The 23,864-nt window shown below is 38.6% G+C and overlaps 1 protein-coding gene across 7 annotated transcripts in view; it reads left to right on the top strand.

Annotated features, from left to right (window-relative positions):
- tsnare1 (T-SNARE Domain Containing 1) overlaps window positions 1–23,864 on the top strand; it is a 147,648-nt gene that overhangs the window by 40,300 nt on the left and 83,484 nt on the right. For 5 of the 7 annotated variants that reach the window (XM_081597243.1, XM_081597245.1, XM_081597242.1 and 2 more), the window contains one exon: window positions 16,844–16,951. In XM_081597243.1, the coding sequence (XP_081453369.1) occupies window positions 16,867–16,951 (85 nt within the window). In that variant the 5' untranslated portion in view covers window positions 16,844–16,866. Of the gene's footprint in view, window positions 1–1,882; window positions 2,500–14,103; window positions 14,206–16,843; window positions 16,952–23,864 lie in introns of those variants that run through there. The other 2 variants (XM_081597239.1, XM_081597241.1) reach the window with 2 other exon arrangements.

The raw sequence follows: 23,864 nt of genomic DNA, 5'->3' as shown, positions 1-23,864 counted from the left end.
CATGAGGGCCGATCACCGATACCGATCACATAATTATTATTTTTTTTAACATAAACACTACCGGTTACATTATGTGGAAAAAGGAACCATGAATTCACCTTAATTAAGACAAAAACTTGTTTTTAATAACTTTTTCCAAGAAGAAAACTAAACAAAACAGGCTTCACTAGCAAGGACCACGCTGCAGAATACAGATTTAAATATTTATTGAGGATAAGAAGGAGGGAGGGGAGGAGGGGTGAAGGAGAAGGGAAGAAGGGATGGAGGGGTGAATTAGATGAAGTCAGGCAGTGATGATGATGATGGTGATGGAGGGCCTGCAAGTGAAGACTCGAGTGGGGCTTTGTCTTCAGGACACATCTTGAGTATATACCGGCTCACTTAGGATCCCCAAAAGAGTCAGAAATTAAATGCAGCTGAGGAGAGAGTGAGCTTGGAATAAATCTTTAAGGTTGTTACGAATGTACAAATGGTAGGCTTGCGAGGACCAGCGACCCAGGATTTGGATCGTGTGGTCTGGGACGCCCTGACTAGATGCGGACGAGGCTGCGCCGATGCGGAATGAATGGGCGGAGTAATGATCGGGTGAAATGCCTGATAACAATAAGACCTGGCGGAAATGAAGGGAGAACCAGAAGCGAGAAGCTTGTTTTCCTGGTTCAGACTGAAAACACATGAAGGCTCTGAAGAGGCTAAATAATGCAAAGAGCCAAAATAAAACCTCTCAACATTGCCAAAAAAAAATCAAGTATAAAACTAACATTCAAAGGCAAAAACAGGTTCCAAATCAATAAACAATCCTGAGCTACTGAATGAAAACTTCCTGATAGCATGGCGGCTAGCTGATTACTGCTAGTTCTGAGTGGCTGTTTCTGACTGAGCGGAGTAATTATGCAGAACAGGGAGGAGATCGATTCAATTATTTTTTCAGAGATTATTTGTCTCATGTTAGGTCAGCAAAAGTTTTAATAAGTATGTAAAATGTATTGTTTTAAGTTAGATGCTGCAGCTTTAAGCAGAGGTTCGGTGTGAGAGTCACTACCAGGTGGAGCAGAAGCGACGCTCCGTCTGTGAAATATTAACTACCTGTAGCTCGTAGCAGTGGTTCAACAGTGAGAGCAGAACCAGCGTCTTACATTGCAGCTCCAAGACTTAAATTATTTTGCGGGTTATTTGTTTAGCTTTCTGACCGTCATGCTAATCCAGGTGAGTGTTTGTAGCTGTGAGCTGCTTTACCTGCTATCTGATCACTCCTTATGTCTTTTTTACTGCAGTGAGCCTCGATGTAGCCAAACTCCGTCAAGTATGCCATTGTTTTTATGCCATATTAGATTCGTCGTGTTGATGCATTTTGACCTGCTTCACCCCACGTGCTTCAATTTTCCGCAAAACGCAAATTTCCCCATTCACTCAGTGCGTTATAGTTCCACATCGCTTAGTATTTGTTGCTGCGCGTTTGCGCAGAGTGAAGGAAAGAGGAGACCAGCTGCACAGACAGGCTGAGAAATGAGATGCAGGTGATCGGTTTGTGTGATCGGCAACAAGAGACCGTGATCGGCGATCACCAATCGTACACTTTTTCACGCAAATCGGCCGATTATGATCTGTGGCCGATCGATCGACACACCTTTACTTTTAAGCCGTTTTTGCACTGCAAGGAACAGAATGGCCCGCTTCGGCCCGGTTCCACCCGTACTGCAGCCCTGTTGTCGAAGCTGTACTGACATCATTATTTTTGAAACTAAACAATGGTTTCGATGCAGCGGCCGAAGCCTTTTCCTCAGAGATGCGGCGGAAAACTTTCTCATTCCTCGTTGACCATCTAGCTCATTCTGTACTTGTTCATCAGCGAGTAAGCGGAGGAAAAAAATGACCTCATCATGGGACCAGGTAACAGCAGAATATTGAGGGGAATTCATCGCAAATTAAAAATAATAATTAAAATATTAAAAAGAGCACTCTTTACAAAATACAGTAAGAACAGTTTAGTGAGAGCCAGCTAGACCTGATCAACGGCTGACTGCAAAACAACCAACGGCTGACTTTAAACCAATCAGCTGCTGATTCTAAGCAGCACCGCTTGGCTGGCCCGATTGGAAGCATAGACATAATATAAAGGCGTTTTTGCACTGCAGGGAACGGTACGGTTCCAGCCCTGTTGTGTATGCATACACTGAGGGCCATCGAAGCGGTACCGGACGTCATTATTTTTAAAACTAAACAATGTGGTTTGAGTTGGTTGTTTGCCAACTGCCGATTTAATAAAGAAGAACAGTTACTACTACGACGACAACAACAATGGATGACATGGATTTAATTTTGCTGCTCATCAACCTCATACAATTAATTAAATTCCGCCAACAAGCTACCCTCAGAAGACAAAATGCTGAACGACTACTACGTATTTCCAGGAGAAATATGGAAGAAAAATACCGTAGACTGTTCCAGACCATCTGGCAGTACGAGGCTGAAGATGCCAGTGCAAGACGAAATAGGACAGTGAGTAAATGGATACTAATGTTTCCATTATGTTCTTGCCTGATACTGTGCTACAGTTGCTTTAAAAGGATACTAATGTTATTATTTTTTTCTTACTTGATACTTTCATTGCTACAGTTACTTTTATCAGTAAGATGTCATAAAAAAAAGAAAAACTGGATTGAATTATTTTATTAATATTTATTTATGTATTTATATTTATTATGTATAAATTTTAACATTTTTTTAGATCAGTTTTCGCCGCCTCGGGGGACCAACGGTTTGGGCCATTAACCGAAGCTCACACTGGTGGGATGTTATAGTTCCAGGTTTCACCGATTCACAGTGGCTCCAGAAACTTTTGGATGTCGGAAGACACAATCAATTATCTGTGTGCAAGATTACGCCACGTTTTAGAGCGAACAGATACCAACTTTCGAAAATGTGTGCCATTGAAAAAAAAGAGTCGCAATTACTTTATGGAAGCTAGCTATAGGCTCGGAATACCGGCGCATCGGACACCTTTTCGGAGTGAGTCTTACAACAGTGTGCGCGTGCGTCCAGGAGTTCTGTGCTGCAATACAAACTGTATTAGTGCCTGAACTGATTGAAATCCCCAGTGCAGAGAGATTTGAAGAGATGGCAGCATATTTTGAGAACCGCTGGGGTCCCCCACAATGTGTTGGTGCGATAGATGGTTCCCACATACCTATAATAGCTCCAACCACATACCACAGCGACTTTTTCAATCGAAAAGGGTGGCATTCTTTGATTCTGCAGGGTGTGGTGGATGGAAGGGGTTTGTTCTGGAATATTTGTGTAGGGATGCCAGGGAGTCTACATTGAGACTGTCATCACTCTGGGAACTGGCCACACAAGAAAATCTTTTTCCACTACATACTAAAGAAATCGGAACAATCAAAGTTGGATATTATGTCATTGGAGACTCAGCATATCCTTTACAGGACTGGCTTATGAAGCCATACTGTACGACTGACAACAGAACAACAGAAATTCAACAGTAAACTGAGTCGAGCTCGGGTGGGGGTTGAGCATGCTTTTGGTAGATTAAAGGGAAGATGGCGCTGTTTATTGCAAAAAAATGAATGTGACATGGAGCTCGCCAAAGTTATAGTGACAACTTGTTGTGCACTGCACACCATATGTGAAAACCACGGTGAGATATATGACAACACATGGGATGTATCTGCAGCTGAATATAACCCTGTAGAGGCAGTGCCACGTTGTTCAGATGGGAGAACATCTGTACGAGATGCTCTTGTTCAGCTACTGCAAGATAATGAGTTGGTTTTCTAGAGGTAGATCTGACTGGAGCTCTAAGGTTTATTTTGTTCACAGGTAAATTTCAAGTGATGTTAAACAGCAGGCCTCTGTCTGTCTGAATGTCCTGAAAGTAAACTGTTTTTTTACATGCATGTCAGGTTTGCACATGTGAAATTTTTGTCCATCACTTCTTTGTAAAATAAATCAAGAATACCTAGATCAGTTTTGTCTAACTATTAATTTTACAGTCTTGTCAAAAGATTGACATCTTTTGTCACATGTTCTCCATTTAATTTATTTCGGGACTTTGACTGGGAAATTCTGAGCATGCGCTTACTTGTATATTTGATTGTAGTCTTGCTGGAAGGGAAATCTCCAGCTTCCTCATTCCAGCTAACAAAAATATGTTTTTCACATGCGCCAAAATGTTATGTTTCATTGTTGTTTGACCTGTGCTCATTTTCTTTGACACCAACATGGCTTGTTTGCACTTATTTTTATTTGTTTATTTCTCATCAATGTCTTGATGAGAAATTATTATTATTATTATTATTATTATTATTATTATTATTATTATTATTATCCTGCCTCTTCCTCCAGAACAGAAATACTACAAATACTAGTATTAAAATGGTTGCATTATATGCAAAAAACCTTTTGTCACATTTATGGCTGATGCCATTGTTTATTGTTCCACATTGTTTTCATATTCATCTTTATTAAATCTGTGTTCAAACTGTCATTATTACTCATGTTTCTCAGAATGAATACATTTCCTCTGAATAAGACATGTCAGTGCTTTGTCAAATATAAAACAACTCTTGCTTACAGATAAAGTTCAAAAGCTAAACAAATCAGTAAGCAATGGCATGTCTTGACTTCAGACTGTAAATAAATCTTGCATATAATACTTTGCTTACATGAGCTGTTTGCAAGTAAGCAGTTTTTTTCAATACTAGCCATAGACGAGGAAAAGCTTGGTTGCTATGTAGGTTTTTAATAGGGTACACCTGTGTTTTTTATGTCATTATTGTTTAAAGAATAATTATGTAAAACTTGATTTGGATTTTTTGTCAGTATTGCAGCTGATGTAATACTTTGCTTACATCAGCTGTTTGCAAGTAAGCAGTTTTTTTCAATACTAGGCATAGCCAAGGAAAAGCTTGGTTGCTATGTAGGTTTTTAATAGGGTACACCTGTGTTTTTTATGTCATTATTGTTTAAAGAATAATTATGTAAAACTTGATTTGGATTTTTTTTTTTAGTTTGTCCTTCAGACTAGATTTGCACAAGAGGTTATCCTATTTCTCTTACCTTGTAGACACTGCTTTGGTATCAGTAAATGAAAAGTGTATCTTATGTTTTCCCCATCCAAAGCTCTTGACAAAATGGCAAATTTTATCTGTGTAGCAGCAACAAGGCGGTTTGAGCATATCTCAAAGAGAAAACTCTTATAAAGCTACAATTAAAGATTTAAAGTGTAAATGAAAAGAAATACAAAGGATGAAGATGCTATCAGTTTAATATAACTTAAATTTATTACATAATACATATTTTATTTTCTCATATTAGCAGTCATAACTTCAATTAATTTTGCTAAAGAGGAAGCAACAACTGCGTTTTGGGCCACTTCTTGATTCCTTGCATCCAGTTCCTCTCGGCGGAAGGCGTTCTCCAACCTGCGAGCCTCACATATGTCCTCCAGCAGGATGTTTACATGGCGGCGGTCGCGCTGTGCCCGATTTTCCTGCTCCTCTTCTCTGATGGCCAGAATGAAATCCGTGTTGGCTGAGCATTTGCGACGGCAGATACAACGACCTGAAATAAATAAGAACATTAAAACAGATATGTTTATGAAATAAATTAATCAATACATAAAAACCAAGAAAGACCAAACATAATATCCATTGCGCCACGGTCACGTTGGTCTGTCGTGCTGGAAGAAGTGGAAGCCGGACCTGGATGTAATGTCGGAGAGTCCTGGGAATCCATAGAGGGTGTACAAATGTCTTAGGTTACCGAATTTTCTAAAAAAAAATTTATAATAAAAAAAAAAAAATCTGATTGATATTCACCAACAAGCCACGAACAAGACAATGCACACTACAGCCTTACAACCTGTTTTGCAAGCATAAAATAAGACATTACAAATAAGCTTTTATAGCTAATTGGCTCAAAGTTAAACGTTGACAATGTTTAACTTTGTCATGTTCTTCAATAAAAAAGAAGCCGAATCGAGGGCACTTTCCCTGCCGTTACTTGACGGCCGACGTCCATAGATGGTTTCCATTTTATCGTACCACCGCCAGTCTTTCCGACCTCTTCCACTCCGACCATTGTTGTCCTTAAGGTTTTAGAGCTTAGTTCGCGGTGTACTTCATTTTTCTCAAACTTTTTCTGTTTTGAACACATCATGGGGGACTTTGTCATGTGTAGTTTTATTCACCTTGGATTAGATTGAAATACTTTTAGAATGCGCTAAAGCCTTGAAACTTTATACATTAAAACCAATGAACTGAGGGAGTACTTTCCTATTTACCAAGACACTTTATTGTAAGTAGTGCATCTGACTATGCTAGAGAGATGAATACAATATAAAACATGCCATCCGTTATATTACTGCAGGAAGCCAACAGGAAATTCTTAAAGCAGTTGACTTTTTGAATCAGTTTATTACAATTAAATTACTACTTTTACAGTCATATAAAAATTATTTTCACATAACATTTTCCTCTTAGGCTCAATAGAAGCTGATGTCTAGTTCATTTTAAAAGGTTTTAGAGTAACTGATAAACTTGCTGCTGTGGTCGCGCGCAGCAGACTGCGTGTGACCACAGCAGAGCCTTTTTACCTGAGAAAAACGTGCATCATTGTCTTACTGAACAAAAATCCCCCCAAAATGTCTAAATTAATTTAAAAAAAGCCTGAGTTACTTTGTGTAAAATAATGCTATCTGTTTGACAACATCGTCCTGTTAACCTCTTATGCACTCTTACACAGGATGCGGTCTCATGTTGCTCCGTGCTTGTTTGTGATGAATGCAGCATTTGTGGCCAGGGTGTCGGCTTATTTCTGCTCAGTTGCCTGCACAGGCTAAGCTTAAGCCTTGTGGTGCAGATAATGACAGCTGGGGAAGGAGTGGAGGACTGAATGAAAAGCAGTGGGGGTGGTGGGAAGCTGCGGATCTAGTCACTCTGTCCTGCCATGCCTGTATTTACCATCCTTCTGTGTCCTGCAGAGTCACACGAGGGGGCCTGCTGCTCTGCAGCCCCTACACTGTTTACAAGCGTAGGGCTTATTTTTCTCCACAAACCAAGGCTGTCCGCATACAAAAGTGGCATTTGGTGCGCTGGAGTAAGCTTTTACCACCTGGGTTTTTGTGAGTTGTAAAATTGCCTGAAAATCCAGACATTTTCTTTGAGAATAGGTATTCTTCCAAAAACCAATAAAAATGACTGCAGAATTTTAGCATTTCAGGGTTTAGAAAAATGTCAAGATGCAGCACTACTACAGTTACTCACAAAGTTACTGGAGATAAACTACTAGAAAGGATGTCATGTCCACATCAAACCATAAAATATTTTTGCATGAAACAAAAAGTCACACGTCTGTGCCGTGAAACTAAGCAAACTAAATTAACTCCATTAATTCTGAAAAAAACGGTCAAATAACCAGCTAGTGCTGAACAAGGTGCAACTGCCCGATATTATGCATTTAGCCAAATATCGGGCAGGTTGTATGTAAGAGTTTAAACATGCATGTTTTTTAACCTGGTGTAGGACCAAGGTCCTCTAAATGGTCAATTTGGAGGACATGTATATTATTTACAGAATATTGACTTTATTCTGTAAATAAACTCAACATGTATTCTCTGAACATCTGCCAGAGCCTCTATTCATGATCCATTATCACACACACTGGAAAGCAGTTGCTATTGGCTGTAGGAGCCAGATACTTTTTACATGATCCTGTTTCGAGTATTAATAAATAAAATTACTTTTCTTGCACTATTTTTCATGTTTTGTGTAACTAAAACATGATGCTGCATTTACATAAAATATTTCTCATGAGGTATTTTATGTAAATGCAACATCTAAGGACAGAAGTTGTTGCTTGATTATGTGAATTAGGGGGTGTTGCTTTCTAGGGGCAGAAGGAAAACAATGTGCCAGAAGATATAGATGATGAAATGGTGCAGATGTTCACAAAGGGATGAAACAAAGTGCTTCAACCACTTTAACCACTCCTTGTAAAGCTTTTATGTCATGCTCTCTACACCTGCCATACCCAGTTAGGAGACTGTGCAGAACATCTGTTGAGGCATGTGGGCTTTTTTCAGAACCCTGAACAGGTGGGAGCTTTGGTGAGCAAGTGGGACTTATGGCCGCTACATAGAAAGATGCTTTCTGTCCTACCTCTTCCCCACTTATTTCAGAGAAATATGAACTGATTAGATGCAAAGTGCTCTCTGGTTGATCAGCTAAACTGTTTAAAAGCACCAAGTCATTTCATCCAAGGTTGGAGCATACAGGGGGAGGAACATTTGCACAACCTCTTTGGGTTGCCATGGTTCAGGCGCTCCCCTCCCAGAGGAACTGAAGGTTTATTCAGTAAAGTGGCCAAGAGGCTCATGGAAACTCTGGAGGTGCTGCAGAGGTCAGGTGGCTCAGGTTGGATAATCTATCCTCAGGACAACTACAAGCCATGTTCTCTTCAAATGTGACCCTTAAGTCAGAGTGGCAAGAAGCTACAGGAAGTCCCATGTAAAGTCTTTCACAATCCTACTATCTACACATCACAGTAGCTTCCCAATAACACTTGTTCACATTTTTATTTCTGAAACATTTTGAAAACTATTATCTTTCTTCCAATTTATGATTACTGTATGCTCTAATGTTTTTTGAACTTTTGCATAAAATCATGTCTTAGTTTGTGGTTGTGATGTAAAAAAAAAATTTGTTTAAACATTATGATTATAGTAGGACCCCCCCACCCCCACTCAATCTGTTGCTTGTATGCTGGTATTGGTCTGTTTTAAGTCGCATGTAATTTCTGCAGCTAAATCTGCTTTGTGTTTTTTGAACGCAGACCTCTGTCATAAAATATAGGGTCAACAGCGTTCAGTCGTGTCAAGTGTATACTTGTTTTGTTTGTTTATTTCAATTCCAATCCCTTTATGTTGTTGCACCTACAGAACACGTTCAAAGATTGAGGTGGGCTGTATAAACTGGATTTTCTTTCCATCATGGAAAAGTACATTTTTGAGTTAAATGTGGACTGGAAGTGGAAGGATTTCATGATCTCAGTAAGACTCATAGTACTGCTTTCTGGAGACCTTGAGGGGTCTCATGGTCTCATATCCTCCAGAGTAATTTGTAATTTCTGGCTTCTCTGTACTCAGTGTCCTCTTCTGCATGAAAATAATTACTTACAATATTGTTTCCATTTCAAACAGCAAAGGTTTGAGCTTTTTGCCTGTGCGTTTAAATGTGAACAGAGCGTTCCTCATGCCCCCGGACGTAGATGATGCGTGTCCCCACTTCAGAGGGATGCAAGACACAGTCAGTGGACATGAAACAAGCGGAGTGGAGCTTGTTTGTGGACTGCCAAAAGTAATTAATCCCTTTTCTCAATGAAAATTAATCGGATTAAACCTTCTCCTGGCCCACTGAATCTGTCCCTGTGTAATGTGCGGACACTGCATCTCTTGCTGCTTCTCCATCCTGCGCCTGCTCCCGGAGTGCCTCGGTCATAAGCTGGATTCACTGGGTTCTCTGCAACAATGGGCAGCACTGGGACTCTAGAGTGTAATCATATTCTCCTGCTTGTCTGAATGCTTGTCTTTCACGGATGGGAAAAGAGCTTTGGCCACTTGACCAGTGCTGTACTCCGACCTTTGCTGGGCATGCTGAAGAGCCTGGAGAGGAGGGCAGAGAGAGATTTGTTGATTAGAGTTTCATCTGTTTGTCTCTGGCCGCAGGTCAAACACATGTTCTCGTGATGTTCTGACCTTTTCAGCAGCATTCAGATTAGCATTCTATGCCCTGTGCCCCTCTTTCCCTGTAAGTGGGTTATGGGCTAACATCCTGAAGAGGCTGACTGTGAAACATCCACTTGTTTCTTAAGCCCCTGGATGTCTGATGGCTCCAAATGTTCCAGTCCTCGACTGATATACACCCATGTTTAATTGTGACCTTGCAGGAATGTTAATGTTTTAAAGTTGCCTCTGACTAATGTGTTCATTCAGGCATGTTCTGACCTACTTCCAACATTTCACATTTCCTGCAGTCTTTAATTTTCATCACACTACAGCACATTATGTTTTCTCAACTCTTTTATCAAGTAAAGTAAAGAACTTAGAAAACATACTCATGGCTTTCTGTCCAGCTGTGTGCAGTATTGGCATACACAGGATGGCTGCATGACTCTGTGCATGAGCCTTATACTGCATTCTGCTTATACAGCAATGCCAGTATCAGCGGTCATTGCTGCATAAGCAATCTAAAGTACTCTCATCTATTCACGTGTTCTCTGTGGAATGTAGCTTAAATTTATTTGTATAACATGCTTATATGCAAATATTTTTGTAGAACACATCTAAAATATTCAAAAGAAAATGCAGCTTGGGAAACTGAAACACTTTGATGCTACTTCATTTGCACTAAAGTACGTATGAAGTAGCACCAAATCATTGCAATGCCGCAATGATTTGCAGCATTGCAGATTTGCAATGCCGCAAATCTGCGAGTGCCATACAATGCCATGAATCCTTGTTGCTGATTGGTTGTAAGACCATGGATGATAGCTTCTGCAGCAGAGCCAAGGTAGTTTCCACTGTGTGTATCAATGCATGTTATGGTATATTTGGTGTTGAAGCTATTAAAATACGCAATTATAAGAGTGTTATAAAGAGTTTCTAGTTTCCCTAGATTTCTGTTGGTTGGTTGTGGGCTCAGACCCCTGCAAATACCTGGGGTCCACAGTATAAGAGATATAAGATTCTGGGAGCAATTTTACTGAAGTAGAATAAATATTGCACCAAAATTATATGAAAAGGTGCAAAATGTTTTTTTAGTGACTCTTCTCTGTGCGCACCGCATCATTCCGAACATTAAAAAATATCACAACAGAACTAAACATTTTTTAAATATATGTCCCTAATCACATGCATCCAGTTATCCAGTCTTGACTATTCAGTCAAGGACAGTCAAGTTAATGACTGTTCATGTCAGTTCAGCTCAGTCCAGTGAACATCTACTACAGATTTAGTAGCTCTAACCAGCAGAAAAAATGGAGAAAACACAAAGACATAGATCAGAATTACTTTCTATGACAAAGGAAAAATAAGTAGAGGAAAAAGTTAATGATGCCAATAAAGAGAGAAATGTAAAGGATAAAATGAGTTAAAGATCACAGAGTGAGAAAAACTGACCAGCATATTCTGTAGGAGTATAAGTCTATAGCTGCATAACTACAGAGCAGAACTACAAGGTATGACTATTTTTTGTCTTTTTATATGTTTCCTTGAGAATTGGAGACTGCTTCACTGTTGGAGATGATTAGTTTTTTCTTTAACTTGCTTGATTTTCTTTGCACTGCTGCAACAAATGTAGGGTATGAATATATTTTATTATATACTGCCATAATGAAGGCTATATCTTACATAGACTATTTGCAAATGTTAATTTCTTTTTAAACTTTGTAAACTGAATCTCAAAATCCAGTTTTTCTAAATCAAATTGTTAATACTAGAGTGAGAGTTTTCTTCTTCTTTAACATTTCTAAACCCATACAATATATATTTTCCATAGAGAAATGCTATGTTGTGACCATGTTATAGCTGCCACAGTCATGGGGAGGATGCTGATACGATGTTGTTCAGTAGTCACGGCAACCATCCACAAGGAGGGTACGCCTCAAAATATTCTATATCAAAAATCTTTATCTTTGCTTTGAGGTAATTATTTAATTTTAGGGAAACTGAGGTGGGGTTTTAGCAGCTGTTACCCAGAATCATCAAAATGAATAAAAACAAAAGTTTGACTAGCACGTCTGTGTGAAATGAGTCTATGAGCTTCACTTTTTAAAGTAAAATTACAGAGGATAAATCACTTTTTGATGACATGTTACTAAGATGCATGTGTAAAATATTTATCTTGATTAAACCTAAGCTGAAAATAAACCATTTGTAACTGTCTGTAATAATTGTACTACAGTCAGGGAAGGTGGTGGATGATGATTCAGGACATCAAAGAGGCTGAACTCTCTGAAAGAATTTAACTGCATTGCAGCACCCTAATAAGCTACATAATTATAAAAAAGACAAATGTTGTTGATGTAGGTCACACACTAGGGACCAATAAGAGCCCACTTATGTGGTATTAGTAAAAAAAATTTAGAGGGAAAAGAGCGCTTCTAAAAGCTAAACTAACTAAACACATCCAGTAAAAATCCACAGCTTACATGTTATTTTTCATTCAAAAGTTTTCCCCAGGCAGGAAAACTATTCCCAATAAATCAAACCCTTAATACCAGAGCAATAGCCTTCTTCTGCATCAGTTCTAAGAGGGAGCCTCATCAAGATGTTTTATTCCAAAATGAATAATGTTTAAAAAGCTGCAGAAATTCAAAGACATATTGCTGTTCTTGTGTATGAATGAAACCACTGTAATCATAGAAACAAACCTGATAGAACTCTTAACAGTAAGAGAATCAGAGTTCTGCTGCCATTCATACAGAGGGGATCTGAGCTGATGAAAATGTTTTCAGCTTGACAACTGTTTTAATTAGCTGTGATATCTGTGGAAGCGCCGAACTGAGACCCAGCCAAGGTTTGTCCATGTGAACTACATATTTATTTATTCATGAGCAGGCAGAATGAACATGAACGAAGCTGAGTTTGAAAGGAAATCCTAAGCTTTCCTGATTCTGAGACAGAAACTGATTCTGAGTTACTTCAGAATCAGTTTCAGAATTATAAAGCTTTTGTTTTGCAAGGTGCTTGCAGACACTGGGGATTTTAATCAGCCTCTGTGTCTCAATGCATTTACGCTAACACAGCCACAATCAACGCAGAGCAGTGATGGCGTCTGAGGGGGTTTTCTAAGCGTGGGAATAAATGTACAGATTCAAACCGTTCACACTGGATCAGCATAAAATACAAGGGAGAACAGCTGCTTTTTAATTCTTATTTCTTATGAGTGCAGAACTTGATGAGGCTGCTTAAACCCTCCACTGACGGGCCTCTACTTAGAGCTTGGGTCCTCTAGTGCCAGTGTGGGAACTAGAGGATCTTTAGGATTATCTTTAGGACAGTTTTTGAGTCTCAACCCCAAATACTCCAGTGACCAGTGGAACTGTTGAGGCCAGGACTTTTCTATTTCCTCTCTGAGCCCAGGGCATCTGCTAATCTTCATGTCCTGTCTTTCCTATCATGCATGAAAGCAACACTTACAGTCATTACTCCAGTGGAGATTCCTGTGACAGATGGAAGAACACAAATAAACAAATGTCCTGATCATCATAAAAGTCTGCACAAGTTTGCACTTTACTTTTTCCTTAAAAAATGAGGAAACGCCTTTTTAACATCTTTGTTTTTTCATCTTGTAAAAGCAGTGTTCTGTTGAACATCAGCTGTGTGTTATATTTGCGAAACAGAAACATAGTAGGCCTATGGCTATTTTTTGTTCTAGTTTTTTCACTCACACCGTAATTACGTGCTTTTTGGGTTAGTAAATATGCTTAAAATAAAAAAAATTTAATTGAGAAAAATTAAACTGGAAAAATTGGAATTTGGGAAGAAAATCAAACAATTTGGAAAATAAAACAGATTTTTTTTATGGTGCTACATAATTCTATATTGTATAAGCGATGCATAAAGGAAATGACAATATTTGTAGAATAATAAAGACTGCTTTGGAAATGAGCAAAAATCGGAGAGGAGCTATTTTTAAGCTTCCATCATTAACCTTGTTCAGTAGTTCTACCCAGAGGCGCAGTATGGGGGGAGTGGGGGGGAGTGATGACAATTCTAGGGGCCCTGACCAACAAGGGGCCCTCCACAATTTATTTATTTATTTATGGTTCATAGAAATAAAAAAAAAAATGGAGCCCTGTCAATTACAAAATTAATTATATGATATTTTTGAAGATTGTTTTTAGCAGTAAATATTTAATGTTCCCACTCCCAGACCAAAAAACACACATCCATATTTGCCCTGAATCCAACCCTCAACCCCCTCCCCCGCATGAAATGGTTCGTTCCTGCTTGGAGCGCTTGAGAGTGACGCTGTTCAGCAGCAGTCAGTGGAAGACACCAACGATTGTGGCAGTTACTATGCTGCTAAGAAAAATTATAAAATCAAGTTTAAAAAAAAAAATAGAGGGAGCGAGAGAGACAAAAAGGCAAGAGTGTTAATTTATAACCCAGTTTTTCTCCGAAAGGTGAGTAGACTGTATGAGATTATCAACCATTTAGCATAGTTAGCGTAGCTACAGGCTACTGTTTTCTCCATTTCACTAGCATTTAATGAATTAAGGAAAAAAATTACCAACTTATTCATATACCGTGTTTCCCCGATAGTAAGACACCCCCGATTGTAAGACATATCGGGGGTTTCAGGGGGGTCGGCTAATATAAGCCGTACCCCGAAAGTAAGACATATGTCTTACCCCGAAAGTCTTACTTTCGGGAAAACACGGGGGTATTGCCGCCTCCCCCTCATCTAGCTGCGCGCCGCCTCCTGCCCACGTCCGAACCGTCCCCCTCTCCATACGTCACCGCGCCGTCCCCTGCACTTGTCACTGCCGCCTCCTGCTTAAAATACGGTAATACAATACTGTCCAGGTTGTTAATAAATGTTAATTTTATAGTTAAAACAAAAAATTCGACAATTTTTTTTCCAATATAAGACAAAATAAGACATAGTGGGGCTTTTGGGGATAAAAAGAAAGTAAGACACTGTATTACTTTCGGGGAAACACGGTATTTAACTTGTCCCTTGTACCTTTTACCACTTAACAACAGATGAGTCAGTCAGCAGCAGCAGCTCTAACCCACGTCCCTCCTGAACTGTCCTGAGTGAAATTAAAGGTGTAGTATGTAACTTTTATAAAAATATATTTTTTCCACATATTTGTTAAAACTGTCATTATGTTGTGACAGTATGGTATGAGAGATAATCTGTGAAAAATCTATTTCCTCTACTTTCTCCCAGTGCTCTCTAAAAACAACCAGGATGGCAGGAGAGTTTTAGTGCTGTCAATCACCATCTCATATGACTCATCCTTCTTCCCCCTTGCTCTATGCTATTCTGTAGCTATCACAGCCTGTTGTAAATACTTAGTCTAGTAAGCATAGCTACCAGTGATGGCAGATAAATGATTTTCCTGTAACAATAAGTTATTTCTCCACCATTAGCACATTAAGCAGTGAGTGAATGAAGTTGATTGACAGTGCTAAGAGCGTCCTCCTGGTTCTGATTGGTTGTTTTGGTCAGAACGGTGCATTACTTTATCTAGCAATAGTAGTTCAGGAAAGAGGTGGAGGAGATTGTTTTCACAGATTATCTGTCTCATAACAAACTGCTACAACATTGTGACAGCTTTAACAAATATGGAGAAAACAGGTTTTATTAAAGTTACATACTGCAGCTTGAATAAAATGCAACTACATAGCATTTTTTGAGTAGTCTGGATTGCTTTATGTATATTTTGCATGTTGCCTATGACTGTTGCTCATGGGGAGACATTTCAGTAATCTAAAACTAAGAAAAAATTTAAGCAACCTACTTGCATACTGTATGCCACAGGTGTCAAACTCCAATCCCGGAGGGCCGCTGTCCTGCAACTTTTAGATGTGCCTCTGCTGCACCACACCTGAATAGAACAATTAGGTCATTAGCAAGGCTCTGGAGAACTTACCTACACAAGAAGGAGGCATTTAAGCCATTTGATTCAGGTGTTTTGTACCTGTGGCTCATCTAAAAACTGCAGGACAGCGGCCCTTCAGGACTGGAGTTTGACACCCCTGCTGTATGCAGACTGTATGCATACCGAATTTTATTCTTACATGTAAAATTAATGAGCAGTAAATATTGTACTAGTTATCAGTATTGGACTAAAGAAAGCAAGGCAATTGCAAGCTTTTGAAATTGTGACACTTTTGATAAGTCAGATAGACTCAAGAAATTGTAACAGCAGCTGTGTGAGGGGGGCCCAATTAAATTTTTTGTCAGGGGGCCCAAGATTCCTGGCAACTCCCCTGGTTCTACCTGCTAAGAGTTCAAACCTTAAGGCATAATCCCATCCATCTGTACTTTGTTTGTTGTCAGCCCTGCAACAGACTGGCGACGTGTCCAGGGTGTACCCTGCCTCTTACCCGAAATGTTTCACTGGAGATAGGCACCAACACCCCTCCTGTTAGAAAATGGATAGATGGATGGATGTTTGTTGTCAGTGTAGTGACCATTTGTCCCAAAACTTAAATTCAAAAATCAACTCAAACCTCGAAGCTGATCAAAACAAAAGTGAATCCAACTCAAATAGTCACCTGATGCACCGTGGATTCTGGTTTATGCAGCGCAAAAGATCAAAAAGTCAAAATGCAGTTTGGTTTTATTTTACAATTCAGGCAAAAGGTTACAGGCTTCTGCTTCTGCTCCTATTCCTGTACCTGTTCTCTGACTAAAAACTGATGTGACTGACAGGCTGGTAAAAAACCTTATGACCACCCACGTGCATAATAAGCTACCTAAAACCCACCTATTTATACCGTGAAATACCCACATCCCAACCTGAAATTAATTAACTAATTAAGTGAATTCCTAATCAAATAACTTATTCTAAACAGTAAATTAAACAAAATTCTAATTATAAATCAACTAGAAAATAAACAAATAATAAGGATAAACTAAACAATTAAAATTCTAAGATTTAACCAAAAAAAAAAAAGGGGAAAATAGTTCCTACAGTCAATGTTGTGAGTTCATTCATTTCAAGGCTGGTAAACTGAAAGAGGAAATAAACTGGTGCCTCCTGATTAATTCTTGACAACTGTATTTTTCTTTCCAATTGCATGCAGCTGACATACCACCAAACATCAGAATGTCATATGGGTCCATCGATGGAGGTTCCTTTGGCAGCCGTAACCCGTTTGGGGGCCCCACCAGGCAGGGCTATCAGCCAGTAGGTAAGGGCAAGTTCTGCTTCATCAAATGACTGTACTTCTTCGTGCTGCACATGAAAAGTTCCTTCACACTGCATTTTACAGATTCAGGACTCAACAAATCACAGTGAAAAAAGAAATTAATTTAACTTAATTGAATTGCTTCATTTGGCAAGAAGTTTATCCAACTTAATTCATTAAGCTGGTTTAACTTGACAAATTTAAGTCAGTCCTACTCAAATCATGTAGCTTTCTTCAAATAAAAATTAAACTAATAAAGGATATTTGGCTTATATTTGAGAGTAGTTAGACAGGAAAGTGGGTAATGAAAGATGGGGGAGACATGTGGCAAAGGTCATCAGGCCAGGATGTCTGCATCGAGGACTAAGGTCTCCTTATGTGAGTTGTGCTCTGCGCCTCCACAGCACGCTGGGTGATATACAGGATCTGTTCCAGGTGAAGCTTGTGTCATGATGTCAGATGTAGGATACAAATGCGGCTTTGCATTTAATTGGTTCAAATAAAGTCAAAGTAAAAAGTTCCTTGAAGTTAACATTTTGTAACTTTTAAGTCAATTCAACACAAAAAAGTAAGTTGTCATCATTAAGCCAAAATAGTGAGATTTATGTAAATAAGCCTATATAATGAACTATACAGCCCAAATACACTTTTTAGAGTGCAGTTGAAGTCAACATTATGAAGTTAACTTAATGTGTGAAACAAGTGGCTAGTGGTGACCTGCTACAAGCATGAAAATTGTTATGACCAAAATAGGAAGAACACTGTTTTCATTATACTGGAAAAAAAGTTGTTAATTAAAAACAAGCATACGTCTGTCAAGCAAACATATTCACACCCCTTAACATTTTATACCTCCCGTGATGTTTCAAGTACAAACTTCATGTCATTTACCGATACAGAATAGTGATGTGAAAGAAAAGTATCAGACAAAAGCAACCTGAAAACTGCATTTTCCCCTTTATTATAATTCCTCTCAATAAAATCCTTCAGATGTCATCTAGTTAGCATACAGAGTTCAGTTGTGTGTCATTTAGTTCCTAACTGCAGCTTTTCTGTTTCTAGTCAGTTGGTTAGAGACCAACCAGCATCATGAAAATCCAGCAGACAGGTCAGGGAGAATGTGAAGAAGTCTAAAGCAGGGTTAGGTTGATAAGGAAATTAACATCCTCTCAATGAACACTGTTCAATCCACCATCTGAAAACAGGCAGAACACAACTGGAAACCTATCGAGAATATGTGTCCAACTAAACTAGTTGAAAGTAATCAGTTAAAGGACAGTATTATATGATTTCCAGGCACCACAATACCAGAATCAAGTAATCTTACCTTCAGTTATTTTGAAAAGCTATATGTATCAATATGACTTGAAAGAAACTTGACTTTGTAATTTAACACATTGAAATTAGACTTTTGTCTAAACTCCTGCTCTTTCTTAAACTCTGCCTTCAAGAAATCATCAAAACATCACTCCTTTATTAACCCTTTAGCAATTATTTTTCCAGTGTTTCACTGATAAGTAACTCACATATCAAATTCAGCAGATGCACAGGTCCACCAGGTGTTTGCTAATAGCTGCTGGCTATTTGAAGGAGCTCAGTCGGAGAGTTGAAGAGGAGGGCTGCTCTGTGAGGCAGAGGCTTGGAAACCGGAGGCTTGGAAACTGCATCTCTGATAGATAGTTACATTTACAAGGCGGTGCTAGGTCCAACCAAATGTTTGGCATAACTGACTGGTTTCCCAAGCATGCATGACAGAATCAAGGCAACATCCCAGGTATGAGTTTGATGAGGGAATAAGAATATAATATGATCTGATGATATGATTGTGCTCAAAAATGTAATACCACTCATTTAAAAAATATGTGATTACCAGTGGTGGGAAAGTACAATTTTCGTGTATCTGTACTTTACGTAAGTAGATTTAATAATGGGTACTTTCTACTTTTACTCCACTACATTTTACAGTAAGTATCTGTACTTTCTACTTCACTACATTTCTACAAAACTGTGGCGTTACTCGTTACATCCAAGTCGCGTTGCTCTTTTTTTCTGTTAAAATGGGAAGTTCAGGGATTTAAGGTGGCGCCGTAAAATCCAAGCAATAACGTGACTTACGTGTCTGTTGTCATCCATCGCCTCCACCTTTAATCGCATGCGGAGCTCCAAGACATGCGCAGTGGTTTCCTCTGAGCGGGAGAAGATGTCTGTCTAATCGTCAGTAATATAATAACGCTGCATAAATCATAGATTTGGCGACATGTAAAATAAGCAGCGCTTCGTTTTCACAGACGGTGGGGACTTCATCCAACTTTTAGCGTCACTTCGAAGGAAAGCTTAAAGAAAGGTACGCTCCGTGGACGTGATGCTAGCAAAGCTAGCTGTACTGACTGAGACACACATGTTGCATCTGCGATGAAAAAAAGCTGTCACTCATGCGCTGAATTATTGTGTGGAGGTGTTGACTGAGGTGTCGCAAATATGGGACAACGCTGTGACCAAAGTCTGCATTGATATGACACTCAGGAACGATCTGATTCTTCTGGACGGATCTTTACTGATTACATTTATTTCAGCTCTAAGTATTTAATATCTAGGTGATTTATGGTGATGTGGATCTTTCAGATCAATTTGAGAAGCAATTTTGATAGGTAAAACTTTATTTTTTTGTGTCACGTAGCGCTGGTGCTGGTCTTGACTTGGTCTTGGGTAGGTGGTCTTGACTACAACTCTGCTACTGGCTCCTCGGTTGCATGTCCTCCACCCACCTTCTTTCCATCCCCTTTCTGTTGAATTTCTTTAAAAAAAAAATGCCACTAGTGGCAAAAAAAAGTGAAGTTCATGTTATGTTAGGACAGGATACCAGATGTTTCCATCCCTGAAATTATGATGCATAGAATCACATATCTAAGTCTAAACTATGTTACAGAGTAAACACAATAAAAACATGCTTTATCTGTGGCATTGTTTATTAAAACGGCACATTTCTAATGTATTAAAATTAAATATGATCCGTTCACTTAATGATTTTGTATTAGGGATTAGGTAATTCATTCAGCAAATGCTTTTACTTTTAATACTTAAGTATTTTTAAAAGCCAGTACTTTTTTACTTTTACTTAAGTGCAAATGTCAATGTGGTAGTTTTACTTTTACTTGAGTACAGTTTTGTCTGTGTATTTGTACTTTTACTTAAGTACATTTTTTGAGTACTTTCTCCACCACTGGTGATTACTGATATTAATCTACTGATCATCCCATTTTCACATCATCATTTTACCAACCAGTGAGGTAACTATTACCTACCTTAGTGGTAGGTAATAGCTTTCCTACTGGTGATGAGGTAGGAAAGCTAAAGTAAAATCTTCTAATATCAACTTTTTATTTCACTTTCAGAAATTATGAACTTTTCTAACAAATGTAAAATAGGAGAATACATTCTAAACTTGTTTTTTTCAGCAGATGTTACTGTCATCACTGTGGTTTTATCAGAATCCACCTGACGTCACCGTTGTTCCAGCCTTCAGAGGCAAACAGTCATACTCATGGATTGTTAGTCAACACATTTGTCATTCATGAAAAAATGAATAATTCAAGCAATCTGAACCACATGAGATGAAAAGCAAACAAATACATTATCACATAAACTGGAAGTAGAAATGAAAAGAAAATAAACTTGATTTTCTTCTATCAATACATTCACTGAGTGTAAGATTATAGAGGATATGTTCAAAAATGTTTTACAAGTCTTAACATGAAAAAATGTTTCCTGAACATATTCTGAAGTCATGTGGGCTAAATGAGACATGGACAGCAGAGCTGTAGTGTTTTATTTGACATATTCACAGCATGACATACTAAAGAGGTGAGTCAGGGGAAACAATTTTTGTGTTTAGTTGAATCACAGTTTCAGATTCCTCACTTCTGAGAAAGGCAGGGTTCATTTTTCAGACAGTCAGCTTTGAGCTTCAATTAGATGCTGAATGGCTGAGAGGATTTCATCTGTTCTACAATAAAATTCATATTTGAAGCAGTAGATGGGAGTGTGTGCTTGTGTGTGTGAGCTGATGCTCTCATGCAGAGGTCACAGGTTTTCTGAAGGGTTAAGCTGTGTGAAAAGCAGCTACATTGGATTTGATCCTCTTGGTGCTTTCATTAGCCTTGTAATGGGGTAGGAGTGAGACAAAAGCCTGGAGGCAAAACATGTTCAGCCAAGCTAGAGGTGTATGTGTGTAAAACACATTTTCTCTGACCGACTGAGAGAAACTCAATGCATGCAAGGCTGGAAACATAACTCTTCCAGCTGTGGGAAGAACAGCTCTAGATTTGAGCTTCTTTCTGGGCAGACTGCCTGACAGTTGAGTGGTTGGTCGACTTCTCTTTCGACAGACACTTTATTAACTTTTGGGAGAAACATAGTTTTCATTTTTCTTTAAATACTTTACAAACAGAAAGGATTTTCTTTATTTTCCTCTGTCATCACAGAGAGGCAGCTGCATAGACACCTGCTCCAGAGCCTTCTCAAAACAGTTTGAAACTTGCTGAAGAGGAAATGAGAAAAATGATTTACATATAGAGGGAATCTTTAATTGTTCTTTAGTGGGTGAATTCCCAGTGCACAGAAGCAAAATGGATAAAAATGGAAGAACACAGAAAGACCATCATTAAAAATAAATCACTACAAACGAGAATACAAACAAGATGTCTCCTCAAGGGGAGGCATCACTGACACACTACAGAGCACATACAGCTGATCTGTCGTGTAAACAGCAGGACATTAGCTGATCACTGGGTCACCAGACACACAAACAGTGAATACAAATACAAACCAAAGTGATTCCAAACCCTTCACCTCATTTTCAGATCGCTGTTTCACAAAACCAGGACCGTCACTTAAAGCCGGGATTTTCTGGATATCCTGGTTTCCTTCAGCCTGGACTCTGTTTCACAAAAACAATAGCACATAAGTTACCATAGCGATGTATCTTGTGCAGCTGGCCTGCTCCAGACCAGGCTAACAGCCAGACTTGGATAATACTGGAGCCTTTTCTAGTCAGTCAGATGAGGCCAGTCAGTCAGAAACTTATTATTTCTTTGCTTTGTCTGGCTGTATGAAATCAGTTACAGGGTAATGAATCAGACCTTGCTTTACCTAAAATAAAAAAAAAAATATCCTGAAATGTTTTGCATTTAAGGATAATTCTTGAATTGTGCTTTATTAATTTACTATAAATGAATAAAACACCAACCTTTCACAAACATGTCTTATGCGAGGTTAAGCACAACCCACATAAGGAGATCTTAGTCCTCAATGCAGGCGTCTCAGGTTCGAATCCCGGCCTGGTGACCTTTGCTGCATACCCTCTCTCTCATTACTTTCCTATCCTAGCATTTTCAAACAAAGGCCACTAGAGCCAAAACAACCTTTATGAAAAAACATGCCTTGCCTACCAATCTCTGCAGTTTTGTAAAAGGCTAGATAGATAGATAGATAGATAGATAGATAGATAGATAGATAGATAGATAGATAGATAGATAGATAGATAGATAGATAGATAGATAGATAGATAGATAGATAGATAGATAGATAGATAGATAGATAGATAGATAGATAGATAGATAGATAGATAGATAGATAGATAGATAGATAGATAGATGGATGCAATTAACTCATTGAGTCAGGAAATGTTATTTTCCATATCATGAACAATAAAACATGAAGTTAGTTTAGTTTCTTTCATAACTTCTTGCTTTATGATCTGTCAGACATTCAAAGCTGAGATCACTCCTGAAAGTTAACTGTAATGACAGTGAGGCAGCTCAGATCGGTTCATAATTTAGTTCCTAAGCTCTCGTTAAACATGGAGAAAATACTAAGAAATAAAAACAGATGGAGAAGGGATTGAAAAGCCCATAACTTGGATCAAATAGGCTGGATGATGAATTTACATTGCAGCTGCTCCAAAATGCCAGGACACTGTTCAACCACAATAAGGTAATTTTGTTGCTCTTTTGAACAATTATCCAAGTAAGAACACTGAACACAGTTATGGCAGCAGTCTCAGTCATAGTGAGGCAGCACAGGCCACACCCATCAATGCCATGAGACACCAGAAAGAAAACATTGTGTTCACATTCACCCAAATATCCAGCAAGGTTGTTATGGAAACCAAAGAGGTCCCACACATTATTAAAACTAAAGCTAGCAATCTATGAGCAGCATAGCAAATAAGTAAGGGTTAGACTTCTGCTACTTTGAGGACCGAACAGCAAAAAGGGATAACATATTTGTTTTTTGTTTTTTATTTATTTGCAAATTTTTTTGAAATTACTTTTTTTTTATGTTTTATAGAGACTATCCAAGAGAGGTTTCACACACATTCTGTACATGTGTTGGACAACTTCTCTACTATATTTCTCAGCCTACCCAAACAGTTTCAAAACCAAATTTAAGTTTCCTTGTCAGTCTTCTCCTCCAGGTCAACATAATATTAAATTACCTATTTACATTCAGTATCTCTATCAGAGTCCCCCTAAAGCTTATTCAACAATATATGATTTCAGTGTGATATAAAATCCAGCCAGTTTTTGTATAAGTTCTTAAATTTTCTAAATTCTAATCTGATGGTAAAAGTCAACCTTTCAGGAAACAAGATGTCTTCCACTGTTGCCCACATTTTTTCTCCCAGGATGGTTTAACCATTAAACCTCACAATGGTTTAATGGTTTGGCAGGATGAGAGGCAGGATCCACCTTTCACAGATTGCCAGTTGTTCAACATATCAATGAAATGTATGTACTTTTCAAAATTTGAAGAAGGTGAAATTGCTTGCATATCATTATGGCATTTGGCAAATACAAACATTTTGGGAAGTTGAACTGAATTTTTTTCTGATTTTTCCTGCTGTACTGACTCAAAG

This window comes from Poecilia reticulata, chromosome 16, assembly GCF_904066995.2.
Source record: "Poecilia reticulata chromosome 16, P_reticulata-male-v2, whole genome shotgun sequence".
In the NCBI taxonomy this organism is placed as follows: domain Eukaryota; kingdom Metazoa; phylum Chordata; class Actinopteri; order Cyprinodontiformes; family Poeciliidae; genus Poecilia; species Poecilia reticulata.
Note: the sequence above shows the minus strand (reverse complement) of the source record. Positions and strands in the feature narration are given on the sequence as shown.